Source organism: Pseudorasbora parva, chromosome 7 (assembly GCF_024679245.1).
Source record: "Pseudorasbora parva isolate DD20220531a chromosome 7, ASM2467924v1, whole genome shotgun sequence".
Taxonomy (NCBI): Eukaryota; Metazoa; Chordata; class Actinopteri; order Cypriniformes; family Gobionidae; genus Pseudorasbora; species Pseudorasbora parva.
This window is the reverse complement of record NC_090178.1, coordinates 28,985,840-29,001,277: the sequence shown is the minus strand read 5'-3', so window position 1 is coordinate 29,001,277 and position 15,438 is coordinate 28,985,840. Positions and strand designations below refer to the sequence as shown.

Here is a 15,438-nt window from a genome sequence, read left to right as displayed (position 1 = left end):
TTTGCATTCTATTGTCCTCATTAATTAGTGTGTTGAATCCTTAAAGGCAAATATTGCATTAATATTTTGGTTGTTAAGACCTGCATTGAGTATTATAATATTTTGATACTTAAGTGAGGTTAGATTAGGTGGTGGTTCATAAGGTTCAACCCTAACAAATCTATTTCCTTTATTTCTGAATATTTAGTGGGTGTGCGCCACTCTTCGCCCGGGTTCACGCAGTTTCTGTATTCTCACGCGGCTGTAGCATGGGTGTGATGAACGGGCGGATCGCTGTTCTCCGCGGTAGCCAGTGGTTGGGCGAGCAGGGAGGAGCCTATTTTCGCTCAGCCAATTGCAGCAAAAAAGCTCAGCCGTGTCTCCGCGTGCGGACACCATGTGCACCGGAGAGCGCGTCTGTGTTTCTGAGACACAACGTGTAGTTGCCATCTCCTCTCTCATGATGATCACGTTTCCCCCGGATTACTAGTGAAGTGAAAAACTGTGCCATTCGCTTGACAGGTTCCCCCACCCTAAGGTTGCTCTCTGATAGGACTGCGTAGAAACTAGGCAGGTTGATAAATAGCCATATTTTTACTTATAATCCTGATGCTCTTTAAAACAGTCCACTTTCCAATTTAGTAATTATGTGTCCGCGTGTTCCTGGGTGCCGAGCATAACCGTCATCGGGACAGCTTGGAGTGAAATTATTGACCAATTTGTTTTTAATCAGTGCTACCCACCCCGAGGAGCGTTCCTGTCACGAGGGGGCGTGCCTCATTAATATTAAACAGTGATGCGCCTTAGTGCAGCTCGCGCTTCTACTCTGGGAGGTGTGACGTCACGTGAGCGGCCCGTGTTCGTTCCAGCTGAGCGAAAAGATCGGACGGTTCAAGCTCAAAGCGTGCAGTAACTCACATGCAGAGAGAACTGAACAGAAGGGGGTGACCACAGGGGGAAAAAGCGATTGAGCGACTGAATGGAAAAAAACGTCAACATCCCACCAATCGCACTACGCAGCAGAAATTGACTCAGCAACACTTTCTTCGTTTTGTTTTCATTTGTTATTTTGAGACGACGCAAGTTTCGCGCATTCAAGAGTTCAGCGCACTCGTTTGCACTATTGGATTTTTTTATTCTCCCAGATTTTTTTTCCACTCACCGCTGTTCTTTTCAGGAGCCGTTATATCCGGTCAATTTTGTTGCTTTTGGACTTGGACATAACGCTATATCTTGACATTCGGCTAATATATATGTTTACATTTCCAACATAAGCTGTCAACATTTTCTGGAAGTACTGGGAATGTATATTTGTATCCACTCGACCAATCAACAATCAAATGCAAGCAGAATGGCACTCTTTGTTTAAACAGCTTCTCTTCAAATAAAGGTAATTTAAAGTGGATTTCTCTTTTGTGTCAGATGCTCTGGTGCACGTGAGGCGCGCAGGTCTTTCCTCCTCCTCTGTCTCTAAAGTAAACACGGTCTCGTGTTGCATGACTTCACAACTTTATGTGTACTTTTATGGTGCTCCCGTGATACGAGTAATGCAAATACATACTATATTATTATATTCTGCTTGACCAAGAACTAACGCTAATACTTTATTTTTGTCTGTTTGTTTCCACTATGAATCGTCATGTGATTGATTTGACGGCTGCACAATAGTAGTGAACCACACAAGCATCTAGCGGTCAAGGGAGCTCAATCCGGCAGACGTTGGATGATGGCCAGGCCGCTTTCACAGCTTCTACCCCCGGACCTTCCTTCTGCCGGAGCCAGTCCGCAGTTTGGCAACAGTAGCCAGGCAGGGGGCTCACTTAACGGAGGACACTTAAACTCAACAGCGAACTTAAAGTCGCTCCTGCAGCTCCCCGTGAAGGGCGACCAGCGCGTCAAAGACTGTAGTGAAATGAAGGGTGAGGAAACGCACCTGCTTCCCTGAAACCCTGTCAACTTTCTGTTTGTGCTCCTTCAGATAGTATGAATAATGTGTTAATAGTCCTCATTCAAGTTAGTTTCCTGATGATTAAGATTAGTGTTTTTTTGGTATTTTACGTGTGGTTTCACATGTCAAATGTCTAGGTCATGTGCACTTGTGCATATCTCTCAGTGAGCTGCAGACAGGACATCACATGGGACTTAGTTGAAGAGATAAACAAGGCTAGGCCATTCAGCCACTTAGTTCACTACCTAGGTACTTTGAGGTCAGCTATTGGCTAAGCCATTACAGGCCTGCATAGAAGTTTTCCACTGCCTTTGAACACAGCATTGTAATTATTGGAAAAGCTTCTTTATTGATTCCTGTCAGCGTTGTTGTTTTGTACTGATTATCTGGTTACCATTAATGCAAACTGACCCTAAAAAGTCAGTGACTAATCCAGTGTCAATCCAGTTTCAATGTGCATGTGGCATGTGGATTGTATTATTTAGCATTAAGAGCACTGCTGTTACTTTTGAACATGTATAGGTCTCAAACTGCATTTCCAATGATTCATGAACAGATCTGCACATTTTTGTTTAAGCTTTGGTATTTTTAGGCGACGGTCTGCTGTTTTTTTCGTAGAGAAAAGAATACACACTTAAACAAAACACATGTTGCAGTTACATTTTTATGGTTTGTTTTTATACACTAGGACAAAACCAGAAAGGTTGAATTTCAAACTGTCTTTACTGGTCTTGGTTTCCACACCAATGCACCATAAAATGTCTGATTTAGCTTAACTAGTGTTATTAAGATTTTAGACCCCACCCTACCATGTCTAAGACCCCACCTAAATACTTTAAGAGGGAAACCTCTTCAGACGTCATGTTCGATTTTACAATGTAAAAAGTTTTGGATTGTTTCTGTTCATCAGATTTGTTTTTATACCAATTAACCTTAACCATTATCACACTCTATACTTTATCTCAGCCTATACCACAGCAAAGCGTCACTATGTAGTATCGCAATGTTACACTAGTTTAATATTGTGTTATACAATACACGTCTGACTTTGTTGTGTTGCGCCTGTTGCCTTTTAACGTCATGGCTTTGGTTTAGCCATAATACGGTAGTTTTGTAACGTTTAACCATTGTTCAACAGTATTGTTGCTGTACCACAGAGTTAAGCAGAGTCAGTGCGGTGCAACATTGTAATCGCTTTACCATGGTCTTTCGGCAATGTTAAAGCACATTAATCTTTTGCAAGTGTAAAGAAAGGTTTTCAAAGGCTCTTCATTTTGCATTGATGCACTGAGAGTCAGAGCTATTCACATGTGTTGACATTGCCGAGGTAGTTCTCCCAGAGGGATGTGAAAGTTGCTGGGAAGTGTTATTCTGCCCCTAACTATGTGATCTGAGCACCATCAGAAATATTGCGCTCTTGAAATCGTCATATATGCATTCATAAGAATAGTTAATGTTTTTTTAGATGGCTTGAGAGTGCAAAATTAAGATATGGCAGTAATATTATGCAGCTTTAATTGGATTTCACTTTCTCTTATAGGTAAGGACAGGATGGATATGGACGAGGACTCTCTTGGCCGTTGTCCTCTGCGTAACGGCTGCAGCAATGGACTAGCCACTGACAGCAATGGAGCAGGCACTGGCAGCTTCTCAAACAGCAACAACAGTTCCTTCCTGGGCCCGTTGCTATGGGAACGAACATTGCCATGTGATGGCGGGCTGTTCCAGTTGCAGTACATGGATCTTGAGGAGTTTCTGACTGAGAACGGGATGAGCAGCATGCACAGTACCTCCAACTCCACCTCAGCTCAGATACCCTCGCAAAGCTCTCAGTCCGCCATTCCCAACCAGGGCTCCCAGTGCCTGCCCACCTCGCCCCCACACTGCTCCTCTTCCTCCTCACCGACATCCACCACCACATCTTCCTCGCCCTCCCTGCTTGGGCTGGACATGCATACGCCGCAAAGCATGATGGGAACGGCAGACTGCTTGCACGGTGAGTTTGCTTTCGCAGTTCAGAGATTTAGCTCGCTGCGGAGCGTAAGCTAGAGAGGATGTTAAAAACCCACGAGACAAACGAAGTGCAGGCCGTCGAGATGAAGAAAGGAAATGTTGTGGGTCGAAAATGAGGTCTAACACAGTTCAAACACTTCCTTCATTCTGCTTACAAGAGTTCCCCTGGATTTTGGTCCATTTGTGAGTTTTAAAAAGCACCAGGCTGTCCCTTGGGTGTGTGTTAATGTGTAGTTTCAGAGTATTAATTGTTTGGGTGTGTGTGTGTGTTTATGAGTGTGGATAGATGCTCATGGTGTATTTGCAGGTTTTACTATTTGGATTGTTAAGAGGTTGGGGCAGTTTTTGGAAGTGAGTGTTAGAGGGTGTGCAGCTGTTGTGTTTTATGTGAGTTGTGTTTTATAGATCAAATCGATTAATCACGATTAATCACACTAACAAACGTTTGTAAGTAATTGTGTGTGTGTGTGTGTTTATATATACACATATTTAAAATATATTTAAAATAAATTGTTAGATGCAATTAATCGTGATTAATCTTTTTACAGCACTAGTTAACATTGCATATATTTTGTGTCATCAAAGGGCTTTATTTGCTTTTTTACTGGATGCTACAGTATATTAAAAGAATAGGCTGGTTAAAATGTATAAAAAGACTTCCAGCAATGAAAAAAGGTGAAAAGACAAGAAAATTTTTTGATATAGAGCTGAGAACATGATGCCGATTGAAAGGCTGGTAGGTAAACAATGAGAGACGCACAGGTGAGCCAGTAGCAAAGAATGAAAGGCAGAGACGGCGTGTTTGTGATTGTGCTCGCATGTTTTTAAATCTCCTCCTCTTCTCACACGCTTGGTCCATGTGCACTCGCTCACTCACGTGCCGAGGCAGGCAGAGCGAGCGAGGACGGGGAGGGGCAGAGGAGAGGAGGTATGTGTGGGAGTGTGTGTGAGTAACAGACTGGGAGAAATTGAAAGATTGAGATGGAATGACTCAGTGCGAGTTGATGCTGTACTTCCGATTAGATGTTTGTTTACATTTCTGGAGTGGCTGAGAAGAGATAGAGAGAGATTAAACGTGCTGCTGGTAAATATTTAGAATGTTCAGGGCGATTAAAAAGCACATGCAGAAGCCACCACATCACATATTTCCAAAGATTTTATCAAGCTCTCTCAAAAACGAGGGCCTGTGTCAATGCATGTGCCGCAGTTGACAGTAAAGAGAGGATCATTGCCAAATGGGGTTAAAGTTACACTTAAGGGTACTTTACAGACTAGATTAGGTTTATGGCTCAAACTGATTTTCAAAACAACATAGCAACAGTATGTTTTGTTGTGCTGTCTGAACAAGGTTCACTTTAACCATATATATATATATATATATATATATATATATATATATATATATATATATATATATATATATATATATAATATATATGTATGTATGTATGTATGGTTAAAGTGAACCATATATTTATAAGAAAAATACAAGAAAAATATAAGAAAAAAATATAAGAAAAATACAAACAATCAACACATAAAAACATACATACAGGTGTGTATGGGGTTGTAATTTAGTTACGTTTATATATATATATATATATATATATATATATATATATATATATATATATATATATATATATATATATATATATATATGTATCTATGGAAACGTGTATATATTATTATTAATAATCATTAAGCCTATTTGTTTCTTATTTTTATGAATTTAATATATTTTTTATCAGAGTACGTTATGAGTGTGTGCATGCGAGTGGTTATTTTTTTACTAGCTCAAGCTCATACTAATTAACACACACAAACACGCTTTTGTGTGTGTGTGTGTGTGATTTCACTATCAATTTATTTGTGCAATGAAAGTAAACATTTATAAAATGAAACCACCAGTTCAATGTTCTGAAATCCAGAGATCAGGGTAGAAATATTGGAAAATGGAAAAACAAGTGACGGATTAGTGGATTGAGTTGTTGTCTGCTGCCTGTTACTGCCCCCTTGTGGGTCATTTCGGTATGAAGTTTTGAGTCACTTTATTCTGAATGCATGCATACAGCAACGTGACTTAATCAAGGTTTAATCTGCTTTGTGTCTCTTTCTTCAGGCACTCCACCAGGCAGCTTGGAGCCAACGCCCTCACCTTCTTCCACTACATGTCCACCACTCCCTACTCCGCCCATTACTAACTGCAATGAGATGGGGCCGTCCTTTGACCCTGATCCAGCAGACGTTGCGCTGTCGAGTGTGCCTGGACAGGAGGCGTTTGACCCCCGCCGGCATCGGTTCAGTGAGGAAGAGCTCAAACCTCAGCCCATGATTAAAAAGGCTCGCAAGATGCTAGTCCCTGAAGACCTGAAGGTGAGATGCTCAACGCAGCATCATTTTATGGACATAATTCATATAATTGATCAGATATTCTTGTGTAAATTAATAGAGGTCCTAAGAGATTTAGCAGAGATTTTTGCTGCTTTCCATATCCCTTCATATATATGATATGGATGTGGATTTTGTGAAACGTGTAGTTTTGGTTATAACCCTAATAGCTTACAGTCCATGTTAGTGAGTCCATCACAGTATTGTGATTATTTGGCACAAATGTAGAAATAGTTTTTGCACCACTTATTCATAGACATTACCACTGGATGGAAAAGTCCATCCTCATTTTGTTCAACAGGTCTGACTTTCTCCATGCCTCTACAAACACAGTAATGCCAGGCATGTTTGCATTAGTACAAACAGTGAGACATTATCACTTACTAATAATTAGATTTCAAAATCAAAGTAAGACCAATTTAAAGTAATAATTAGTTCACAAAACTCATTACTAGCATAGTTTTAGTATTATGAAGCATCAGACAGTTATTTATAAAGCATGTCACATTGAATTCATTGGGGAATGGGTGGTAGCATTATGTGATCATATCTCAATTCTGAAGCAGATGTCTTGGAAACCAAGGTTCTCAGATATGTCAGCTTTTATGTTATAAAGGGCACAGCAGTCAAAAGGGGGCATTCCTTTGTAATCACAGTGACCTCTCCTCTGGGAACAAGATGTTTTGAATACTTGTAAAGGAAGCAACATTCTTTTTTTTGTTCTTGTTTTTCTTTCTTTTTCTAAAGGAGTTATAGTTCACGCAAAAAATGAAAACACCATTTATCTAACCTCATGTCTTTCTAAACCCATGAAACTTGATTGTGGAACATATAGTTTCTAATATGTTTGTCCATTCAATGAAAGTCCAAAAAAAATTATTTAGTAAAATATATGTACTATTGTAGTATTTATTCATATTTTCAATCAGCTTTTATTTATGTTTTAGTAACTGGCATTGTGTGCTTTTGTCATATTTATTTATTTACATAGTATTTTTAAATTTAGGTTTTTCATCCCAGCTCTAGTTAAAGGACAACTCCGGCGAATTTTTAAGTTTATCTTGATCGTTATATCTTTGTGAGTACAGTCTATAGAAAAAAAAAACGAACCGGATTAGTGCAACAGTTAAAGAGTTATTACAGTTAATGCCCAGAGGCCCCCCCCCCCCCCCCCCCCAGCTAAAACGGCAGCTTTTGGGGGCATAACGTAAAGGGTGTCTTTGTGCCTCTTAACAGACACAAAATGCAATTAAAATGTGTGTCCAACATGAACAGGGCCCTCACATGACAACGAGATGCGTTTAGCCACTTAGCCATTGTTTAAATTCACCTGTTTTAGAGGGCTAGCTGTATCTCGCGCTGAAGTCCCGTACGTGGGGACTCAGCGGTAGCCGGAAAAAAGGCAGTCCATTTGGGAAGAGCGTTGTGTGTAAAGCACGATTATTTTAAATTGCTGCACATCTTTCCTCAAGCCATGTGTGCCCAAATGGAAGGATAAATAAAGTTTACATTACCTCCACAGTGGCTGCACCGTCTTTAACCACGGAATGGCATTTTTCTTCAACCGGCCCGGCTATGTTGTGTCTGTGTAAGTTAGTCAAATGTTCGCTGCAAATGTTCACAATTCGGAAAGGCACAAACGTGAACAATTTCTTCTTCACCCGTGAGCCCGATCGGATCATCACTCTAGTGATCATCACTCTAGAGACCGGGCAAACCAGTGCACCAAATCGGACTGAATCGTTCTAAACGGTTCGCGTCTCAAATCAGGGCTGATCACACAAATTACTTTAGTTACTCACTTTCTGACATGAGTGACAGTCCCTCTGAATATAAATAAACTAATGTCTTAAATAATATGTTGTAACTCCAACCGTTCACTGAACTGAGACATGTTTTGCTGAGAGATCTGATGAACTCACGAGCCGCTGATACTGAGCATGCGCGAGTAACTGAACGAGCAGCGGCCGGCTCGGATCGGGACAGAATCGAAAACTGTTTCTCTCGGTCACGTTCAATACTGAGAACCGACGAGCTGATGAGCAGAGCCTCTTCATAAACACAATGCTCTTCTTGACTGGATTATATTTCCTAAAACAGGTGAATTTAAAAAATGGCTAAGTGGCTAAACGCATCTCGTTGTCATGTAAGGGCCCTGTTCATGTTGGACAGACATTTTAATTGCATTTTGTGTCTGTTAAGAGGCACAAAGACACCCTTTACATTTATGCCCCCAAAAGCAGGGGGGGGGGGGGGGGGGGGGGCTCTGGGAATTAACTGTAATAACTGGTTAGTTTTTTTTCATAGACTGTACTCACAAAGATATAACAATCAAGATAAACGTAAACACTCGCCGGAGTTGTCCTTTAAATGAACAAAAATTAACAGCTTTAGTTTTTGATTTTTTTTGACTTGGTTTCAAAACAACACTGGACCCATTGACTTTCATCAAAAAGATGCATCAAATTTTCAAAAAAGCGTGTTTGTAAACCGCAAATTAATTAGAAGTGACCAGTAGAAATATGTTTTTTGAGAAATGCTAATGCTTTAAATCAGGGTTTCCCAAACTGGTTTTCGTGAGGGAACTGCAGGGGTTTGCAAATTGATGAAAAGCTGATAATTAATTAAATCATACAAATTGGAAATGCAAAATTGAAATAAATCATTTAATCTAAATAAAATGCATTCTTTAAAAAAAGATATTTAGTTTAACTGCATGTCATATGACCACTAACTGACATCAGACAACCATTAACATGCAAATGATTGAAATCTGTTTCAAATGAACATTTTAGATCAAATGGCTTCGGCTGAAAACAATATTTGGCTATCTTTGCTTTAAATGAATAAATAGCTAAAGGAATTATTCAGTAGTAAATGGCATCATGGGAATTGACAGTTTTATGAGAATGTATTTAGTGTTTTTAAAAGAAGATTTGTAACTGGTTTTCTCATGACACCAAATTTTCTGTTTCTCACCACTACTGACAGAGTGGTGTGAACCACAGCCCTGTGTCTGGCACTTTGAGACCAGTCACAGAACCTCAGTCAAACCTCAGACTGTTTGCTGGTTCAAAGCCACTTCTCTTTGGAGTGTCACTCAGAGTTGCTATAAAAAACCCGTAACCAATTACATGTGAACACACACAAATCCCAGTTACACATCTGGCAAAGCTCCACACCTATGGTTGTAGATGTGTTCTAATGTATCCTTTTCCCCCTTTTTTTGAAGGATGAGAAGTATTGGAGTCGGCGCTGTAAGAACAACGAGGCCGCGAAGCGTTCTCGCGATGCTCGTCGACTGAAGGAGAACCAGATCTCTGTGCGCGCCGCCTTCCTTGAGCGTGAGAACGCCGCACTCAGACAGGAAGTAGCCGACATGCGCAAAGAGCTCGGCCGTTGCCGTAACATCCTGAACAAATACGAGAGCCATCACTTGGATCAATAAGGAGAGGAAGAAAAGGCTAAATGAGATGATGGATGGAGAACGCAATGAATGTTCCTATGATAGTCACGCTAAAAGACAGATGGAAAGTGCATCAAATATATGGAAGGATGTATGAAGACGGCACAAGTTTTAAACTGGAGTGAGAGAGCATGTCACCTCTCTTAACTTTTCTTTTTTTTTTTTCCAGTAAGGTACAATGGCGAGATTTTAATTATGGAGAGAAATGTATATTTTTATATGATAGAACAATGCTTAATGGGGAAAGGAAAATTTTGAAAATTAATTTTTGTATATTTTCTATATCTTTGGGAGGGCTGTAAAGTATAGACGGAGGGAAGTGGTTGAGGTATCACTGTAATTTAAAATTAGATTCATGTGGTATTTTTGAAGCGATCAACTCTTAGCAGTTGAAAACTTTTGATCTTGTCAAGGAGAAAAAGGAGGAGGAGCCTAGACATTCACAGAACTTTAAAGATTTAGAAAAAATATATCTTTCTAAGAGAAATTAAACTGTAAAATACTGAGAAAAATATACATTTAAATTTGTATAGAAATGTTAATATAGATTTATTCAAGCACTTAAGTTGTGATAAATATTTTGGCAGTGGTGACCAAGAACAGCCACGGACGAGGGGAAATGACAGGTGCATCTCAACTCTTTAGGGAAAAACATTGTTTATCAGTTTACTGCTGATATTTATTTGTCATTCTCAAAGGAAAGCTAAACGTGAGGATGGCAAGATGGTTAAGAAAGACATGCATTAATTGTCACGCATTTTATTGGCATTTTTTTGTTTATTTCCTTGGTGAACTCCGTAGGATTCTTTCTCTTCTTAAAGTTGCTATCTCCTGTCTACAATGTACTCATCTTTTTATAGGAATCTGACTCACAGTTGCAAACAAAAAAACAGCTTTTTAGCAACAGCACACATCCACAACGTGCAGATCGTAAGTGAACTTGCAGAGGCTGTTCTTGCTGTGCAAAAACAAAATTTGGACCTCTATGGATTGAGTATATATATATATATATATATATATATATATATATATATATATATATATATATATATATATATATATATATATATATATATAATATATATATATATATATATAAATATATATATATATATATAATATGGGACATGACTCTCATCTGATTGTACAGAATGATTTCTTGTATTGGATGCACGGGAAATTGCATTTCAAAACAGGTTGACTATGTCTGCTCTTTTGCTGGTTTTGCACCTGTATATGCAAACACATCGAAGCCAATGAGCGCTCTTACTTTTATTGGAACAATATTGAATTTTTACAACCTGTTTACTGGTGTCAGTACAAATGTTTCAAAATCGATTAGTTTTGTGGTTCCTCGCTGGTTTTCCAGTCAATGTATGTTTCTTTCCTTAATGACCATTAAAGTAACTCACTTATTATGAATTATTATTGAGCTGATCATTATTACTATTGTTGTTATTACTATGAATGCATTATTTTTGTTGTTTTATTTCCTTGATATTGTCTACTTTTATGTTCGTTTTAAAGAAAAACCCCCACAAGTCTCCTCATCTGTGGAGATTTTGTCACTTCCTGTTTGTTACAGCATTCATCGTCAACACCAGCTGTAGAAGAAGTGTCACCCATGACAGCCAGGTCAAATTGTGTCTCAGAGGAACACTGGGGGGGAAACTGGTGCTCTTGGTGATCACAAACTGCTTCCCTGAAATAAAAGGATTTTTGTTTTCTTTTATTTCTGTACACTAGCATCATAAAGACCCATCATACCGTTTGCGCTGTCTTTCTCTTTTTTGTGCATGTAGATGTTTTAGCGAACTGCCTTTTTTACCCAGTAATTTGCTGCCTGTTTCTCATCAGTGACAATATACTTTTGGAGATGGATTTTGGGTAATGTAGTCCTTACATTTCTGCACTTCCACATGTGGATGACTATGAACATTTTGTGTTGTGACTCTTGTTTTTTTTTCTGTGGATGTACAAATGCCCTAATGCATCAGTGTTACCCACACTGCACCTAGCCAAAGTAATGCAGGGGAATGTAGTCTTTTTCTCCAAGACCACAAATAAACTCTTGTTCTTACTCACTAAACACTAAGGTTGATTATTTTATTTTCAATGTTGTTTGTGCCTATTTTGTGCTTCCACGTGTAGTTTCTCAGTCCTTACTAAAAAAAAAAAATCATAAATAAAGCGCAGATCCGGATGATGTGTGTTCTTGAATTTTACTCGGCATGAAGGAGGCACCTCAAAGAGCGATCTGTCAAACAAATGTAGCTGGTAGAAAACCCCTCAAACATCAAGCTAATGTTCAATGCTGTCATGTACTGTGGTTCTGAAAAGACTACTCTTACAGATAAATATTTCGAAATTTTTAACAATACATACGATCAGGTACTCAAATATATAAAATCAATGATAGGATAGACTCAAAGATATTTGTGAAGAAAATAAATGGGAAAAAGAATATAGCATTATATACTATATCAGCAGGTCATAACATTATGATCACTGACAAGTGAAGTGAATAACACTCATTATCTCTTCATTACGGCACCTTAGTGGGTGGGATCTATTAGGCAAGTGAACATTTTGTCCCCAAAGTTGATGTGTTAGAAGCAGGAAAAATGGGCAAGCATAAGGATTTAAGCGAGTTTGACAAGTACCAAATTGTGATGGCTAGACGACTGGGTCAGAGCATCTCCAAAACTGCAGCTCTTGTGGGGTGTTTCTGGTCTGGAGTGGTCAGTCTCAAAAGTGGTCCAAGGAAGGAACAGTGGTTAACTGGTGACTCATGGACGGCCTTGGCTCATTGATGCACGTAGGGAACAAAGGCTGGCCCTTGTGTCAGAATGCACAGTGCATTGAAGTTTATTGCATATGAGCTGCATAGCCGCAGACCAGTAGGGTGTCCATGCTGACCCCTGTCCACCGCCGAAAGCGCCAACAGTGGGTACATGAGCATCAGAACTGGACCACAGAGCAATGGAAAAAGGTGACCTGCTCAGATGCTTTCTTTTTTCTTTTACATCACGTGGATGGCCGGGTGCGTGTGCATCACTTGCCTGAGGAACACATAGCACCAGAATTTCACTATGGGAAAAAGGCGAGCCGGCAGAGGCAGTGTGATGCTTTGGGCAATGTTCTGCTGGGAAACCTTGGGTCCTGCTATCCATGCGGCTGGCCGAAATTTGCATCATAGGAGGAATGTTTGGCCAAAGGCTAAAGACTAAAGCCAGCAGAGGGAGCCATTTCCGCATGTTTTGAACCCACGCATGGGGGATGGGAGATTACACTCAGAGCTCAGCTCGCAGCTGCAGGCACTCATTTAAACGGAGCTATGGTGAGCAGTGTAAGTCTTTTAACTTCTGAAATAAATTTCTATGAAAGTTAAGCTTGCAAAGGCATGAACTGAAATGCGTCAGACTGAACTTGCATTGTGAATGTATGCATGCAAGTGTAGTCGCGATTACCTCAGCTCTCATCACGAGAGCTTAACTCATTTATCTGACTCCTGCAGTTAGTGCTCAGTGCTCTGATACTCGCACGGGTACATTGGGTACATTTCCCAGGTCAAGCCACTTTGGGTTACAGAGAAGCAGCACTGGACTGTTGCTCAGTGGTCCAAAGTACTTTTTTCGGATGAAAGCAAATTTTGCATGTCATTCGGAAAACAAGGTGCCAGAGTCTGGAGGAAGACTGGAGAGAAGGAAATGCCAAAATGCCTCAAGTTCAGTGTCAAGTACCCACAGTCAGTGATGGTCTGGGGTGCCATGTCAGCTGCTGGTGTTGGTCCACTGTGTTTTATCAAGGGCAGGGTCAATGCAGCTAGCTATCGGGAGATTTTGGAGCACTTCATGCTTCCATCTGCTGAAAAGCTTTATGGAGTTTTTCAGCACGACCTGGAACCTGCTCACAGTGCCAAAACCACTGGTAAATGGTTTACTGACCATTACTGTGCTCAATTGGCCTGCCAACTCTCCTGACCTGAACCCCAGAGAGAATATGTGGGATATTGTGAAGAGAAAGTTGAGAGACGCAAGACCCAACACTCTGGATGAGCTTAAGGCCGCTATCGAAGCATCCTGGGCCTCCATAACACCTCAGCAGTGCCACAGGCTGATCGCCTCCATGCCACGCCGCATTGAAGCAGTCATTTCTGCAAAAGGATTCCCGACCAAGTATTAAGTACATAACTGAACATAATTATTAGAAGGTTGACTTTTTTGTATTAAAAACACTTTTCTTTTATTGGTCGGATGAAATATGCTAATTTTTTGAGATAGGAATTTTTGGTTTTCATGAGCTGTATGCCAAAATCTTCAGTATTAAAATAATAAAAGACCTGAAATATTTCAGTTGGTGTGCAATGAATCTAAAATATATGAAAGTTGAATTTTTATCATTACATTATGGAAAATAATGAACTTTTATCACATATGCAATTTTTTTGAGAAGGAATATATATATGTGTGTGTGTGTGTGTGTGAAATATCACATGGTCCTAAATATTCAGACCCTTTGCTGTGACATTCATATATTTAACTCAGGTGCTGTCCATTTCTTCTGATCATCCTTAAGATGTGCTGCGTCCCAATTCGCCTACTTATACTACGTCCTAAAAGTATGTACTCTTTTTGTGAAGAAAAAGTATATACTTTTGAGTGTGTAGCAGAAAAGTATGCAAGCTTCAGCCATCTTTAACGGACTCTGTCGCTTAGTTACGAGCAGGAGCGTGGGACTGGGGGGATAAAGGGTACTGAGTAACCAGGGCCCGAGGCAGGGAAGTCCGTTTTCTATTTTGGTACGGGGTGCGGGGGCCCAGCAAGATGGTTTGTACCCAGGGCCCAAAATTTGGTGCTACGCCACTGGTTACGAGCATACCGTCACCGTTTAACTGCCCTGTCAATCATCGTCAGATTTCTCACAGTTCAAATCCTTCACAGTTTAATCTCCTACCATATCGGAGAGAAATGTAGCCGCTCGTTGATCTGCCATTTGTAGGTCTTTAATGCAGAGACTCTCCTCATGTGTTTGCAGTTGAAATATAATGATGCATTTAAAAGTTAATGGCCAAACGTGTCATTAAAAAAGTTCACAATACTGCTGCAGGTGAAATATAATGTGGACAACACTGAATAAATATATTTCTCTCCGGTTAAATATTGATAGTTGGTCACTCAAACCCCTTTATCTAAACTTCTCTACTTAACCGTCGGACTCGCACATTCGTCATGTTTGTAGTTGTTTAACCCTTTTTATCTGCGTTTGTAGTTCTAATCGAATCCTCGTCCAACTCGCAATGGTTTGTGGGCAATATCAGCCGTTAGAGTGCCCATCGATCCGTACTTCGAATTCGGACCGGAAATAGTAAACCATCCGGGTATCTTTGGAATACTTTTTTCAACATACTACGATTTGGGACATACTAATTCTATTTTCGAAAACTATTTAGTATGGATAGTATGTGAATTGGGACGCAGGTTTGGTTCTACACCTTCATTTGAGTCCAGGTGTGTTTGATTATACTGATTGGACTTGAAGCCACACACCTGTCTATTTAAGACCTTACAGCTCACAGTGCATGTCAGAGAAAATGAGAATCATGAGGTCAAAGGAACTGCCTGAAGAGCTCAGAGACAGA

The 15,438-nt window shown here is 40.0% G+C and overlaps 1 protein-coding gene across 1 annotated transcript; it reads left to right on the top strand.

Annotated features, from left to right (window-relative positions):
- Positions 1-743: 743 nt before the first annotated feature.
- On the top strand, positions 744-10,798 carry dbpb (D site albumin promoter binding protein b). The gene is made up of 5 exons (XM_067448979.1): positions 744-1,369; positions 1,648-1,898; positions 3,468-3,923; positions 6,063-6,316; positions 9,564-10,798. Exons 2-5 carry the CDS (start codon positions 1,703-1,705, stop codon positions 9,777-9,779), a joined length of 1,122 nt encoding a protein of 373 aa, XP_067305080.1. The 5' UTR covers positions 744-1,369; positions 1,648-1,702; the 3' UTR covers positions 9,780-10,798.
- Positions 10,799-15,438: the final 4,640 nt, after the last annotated feature.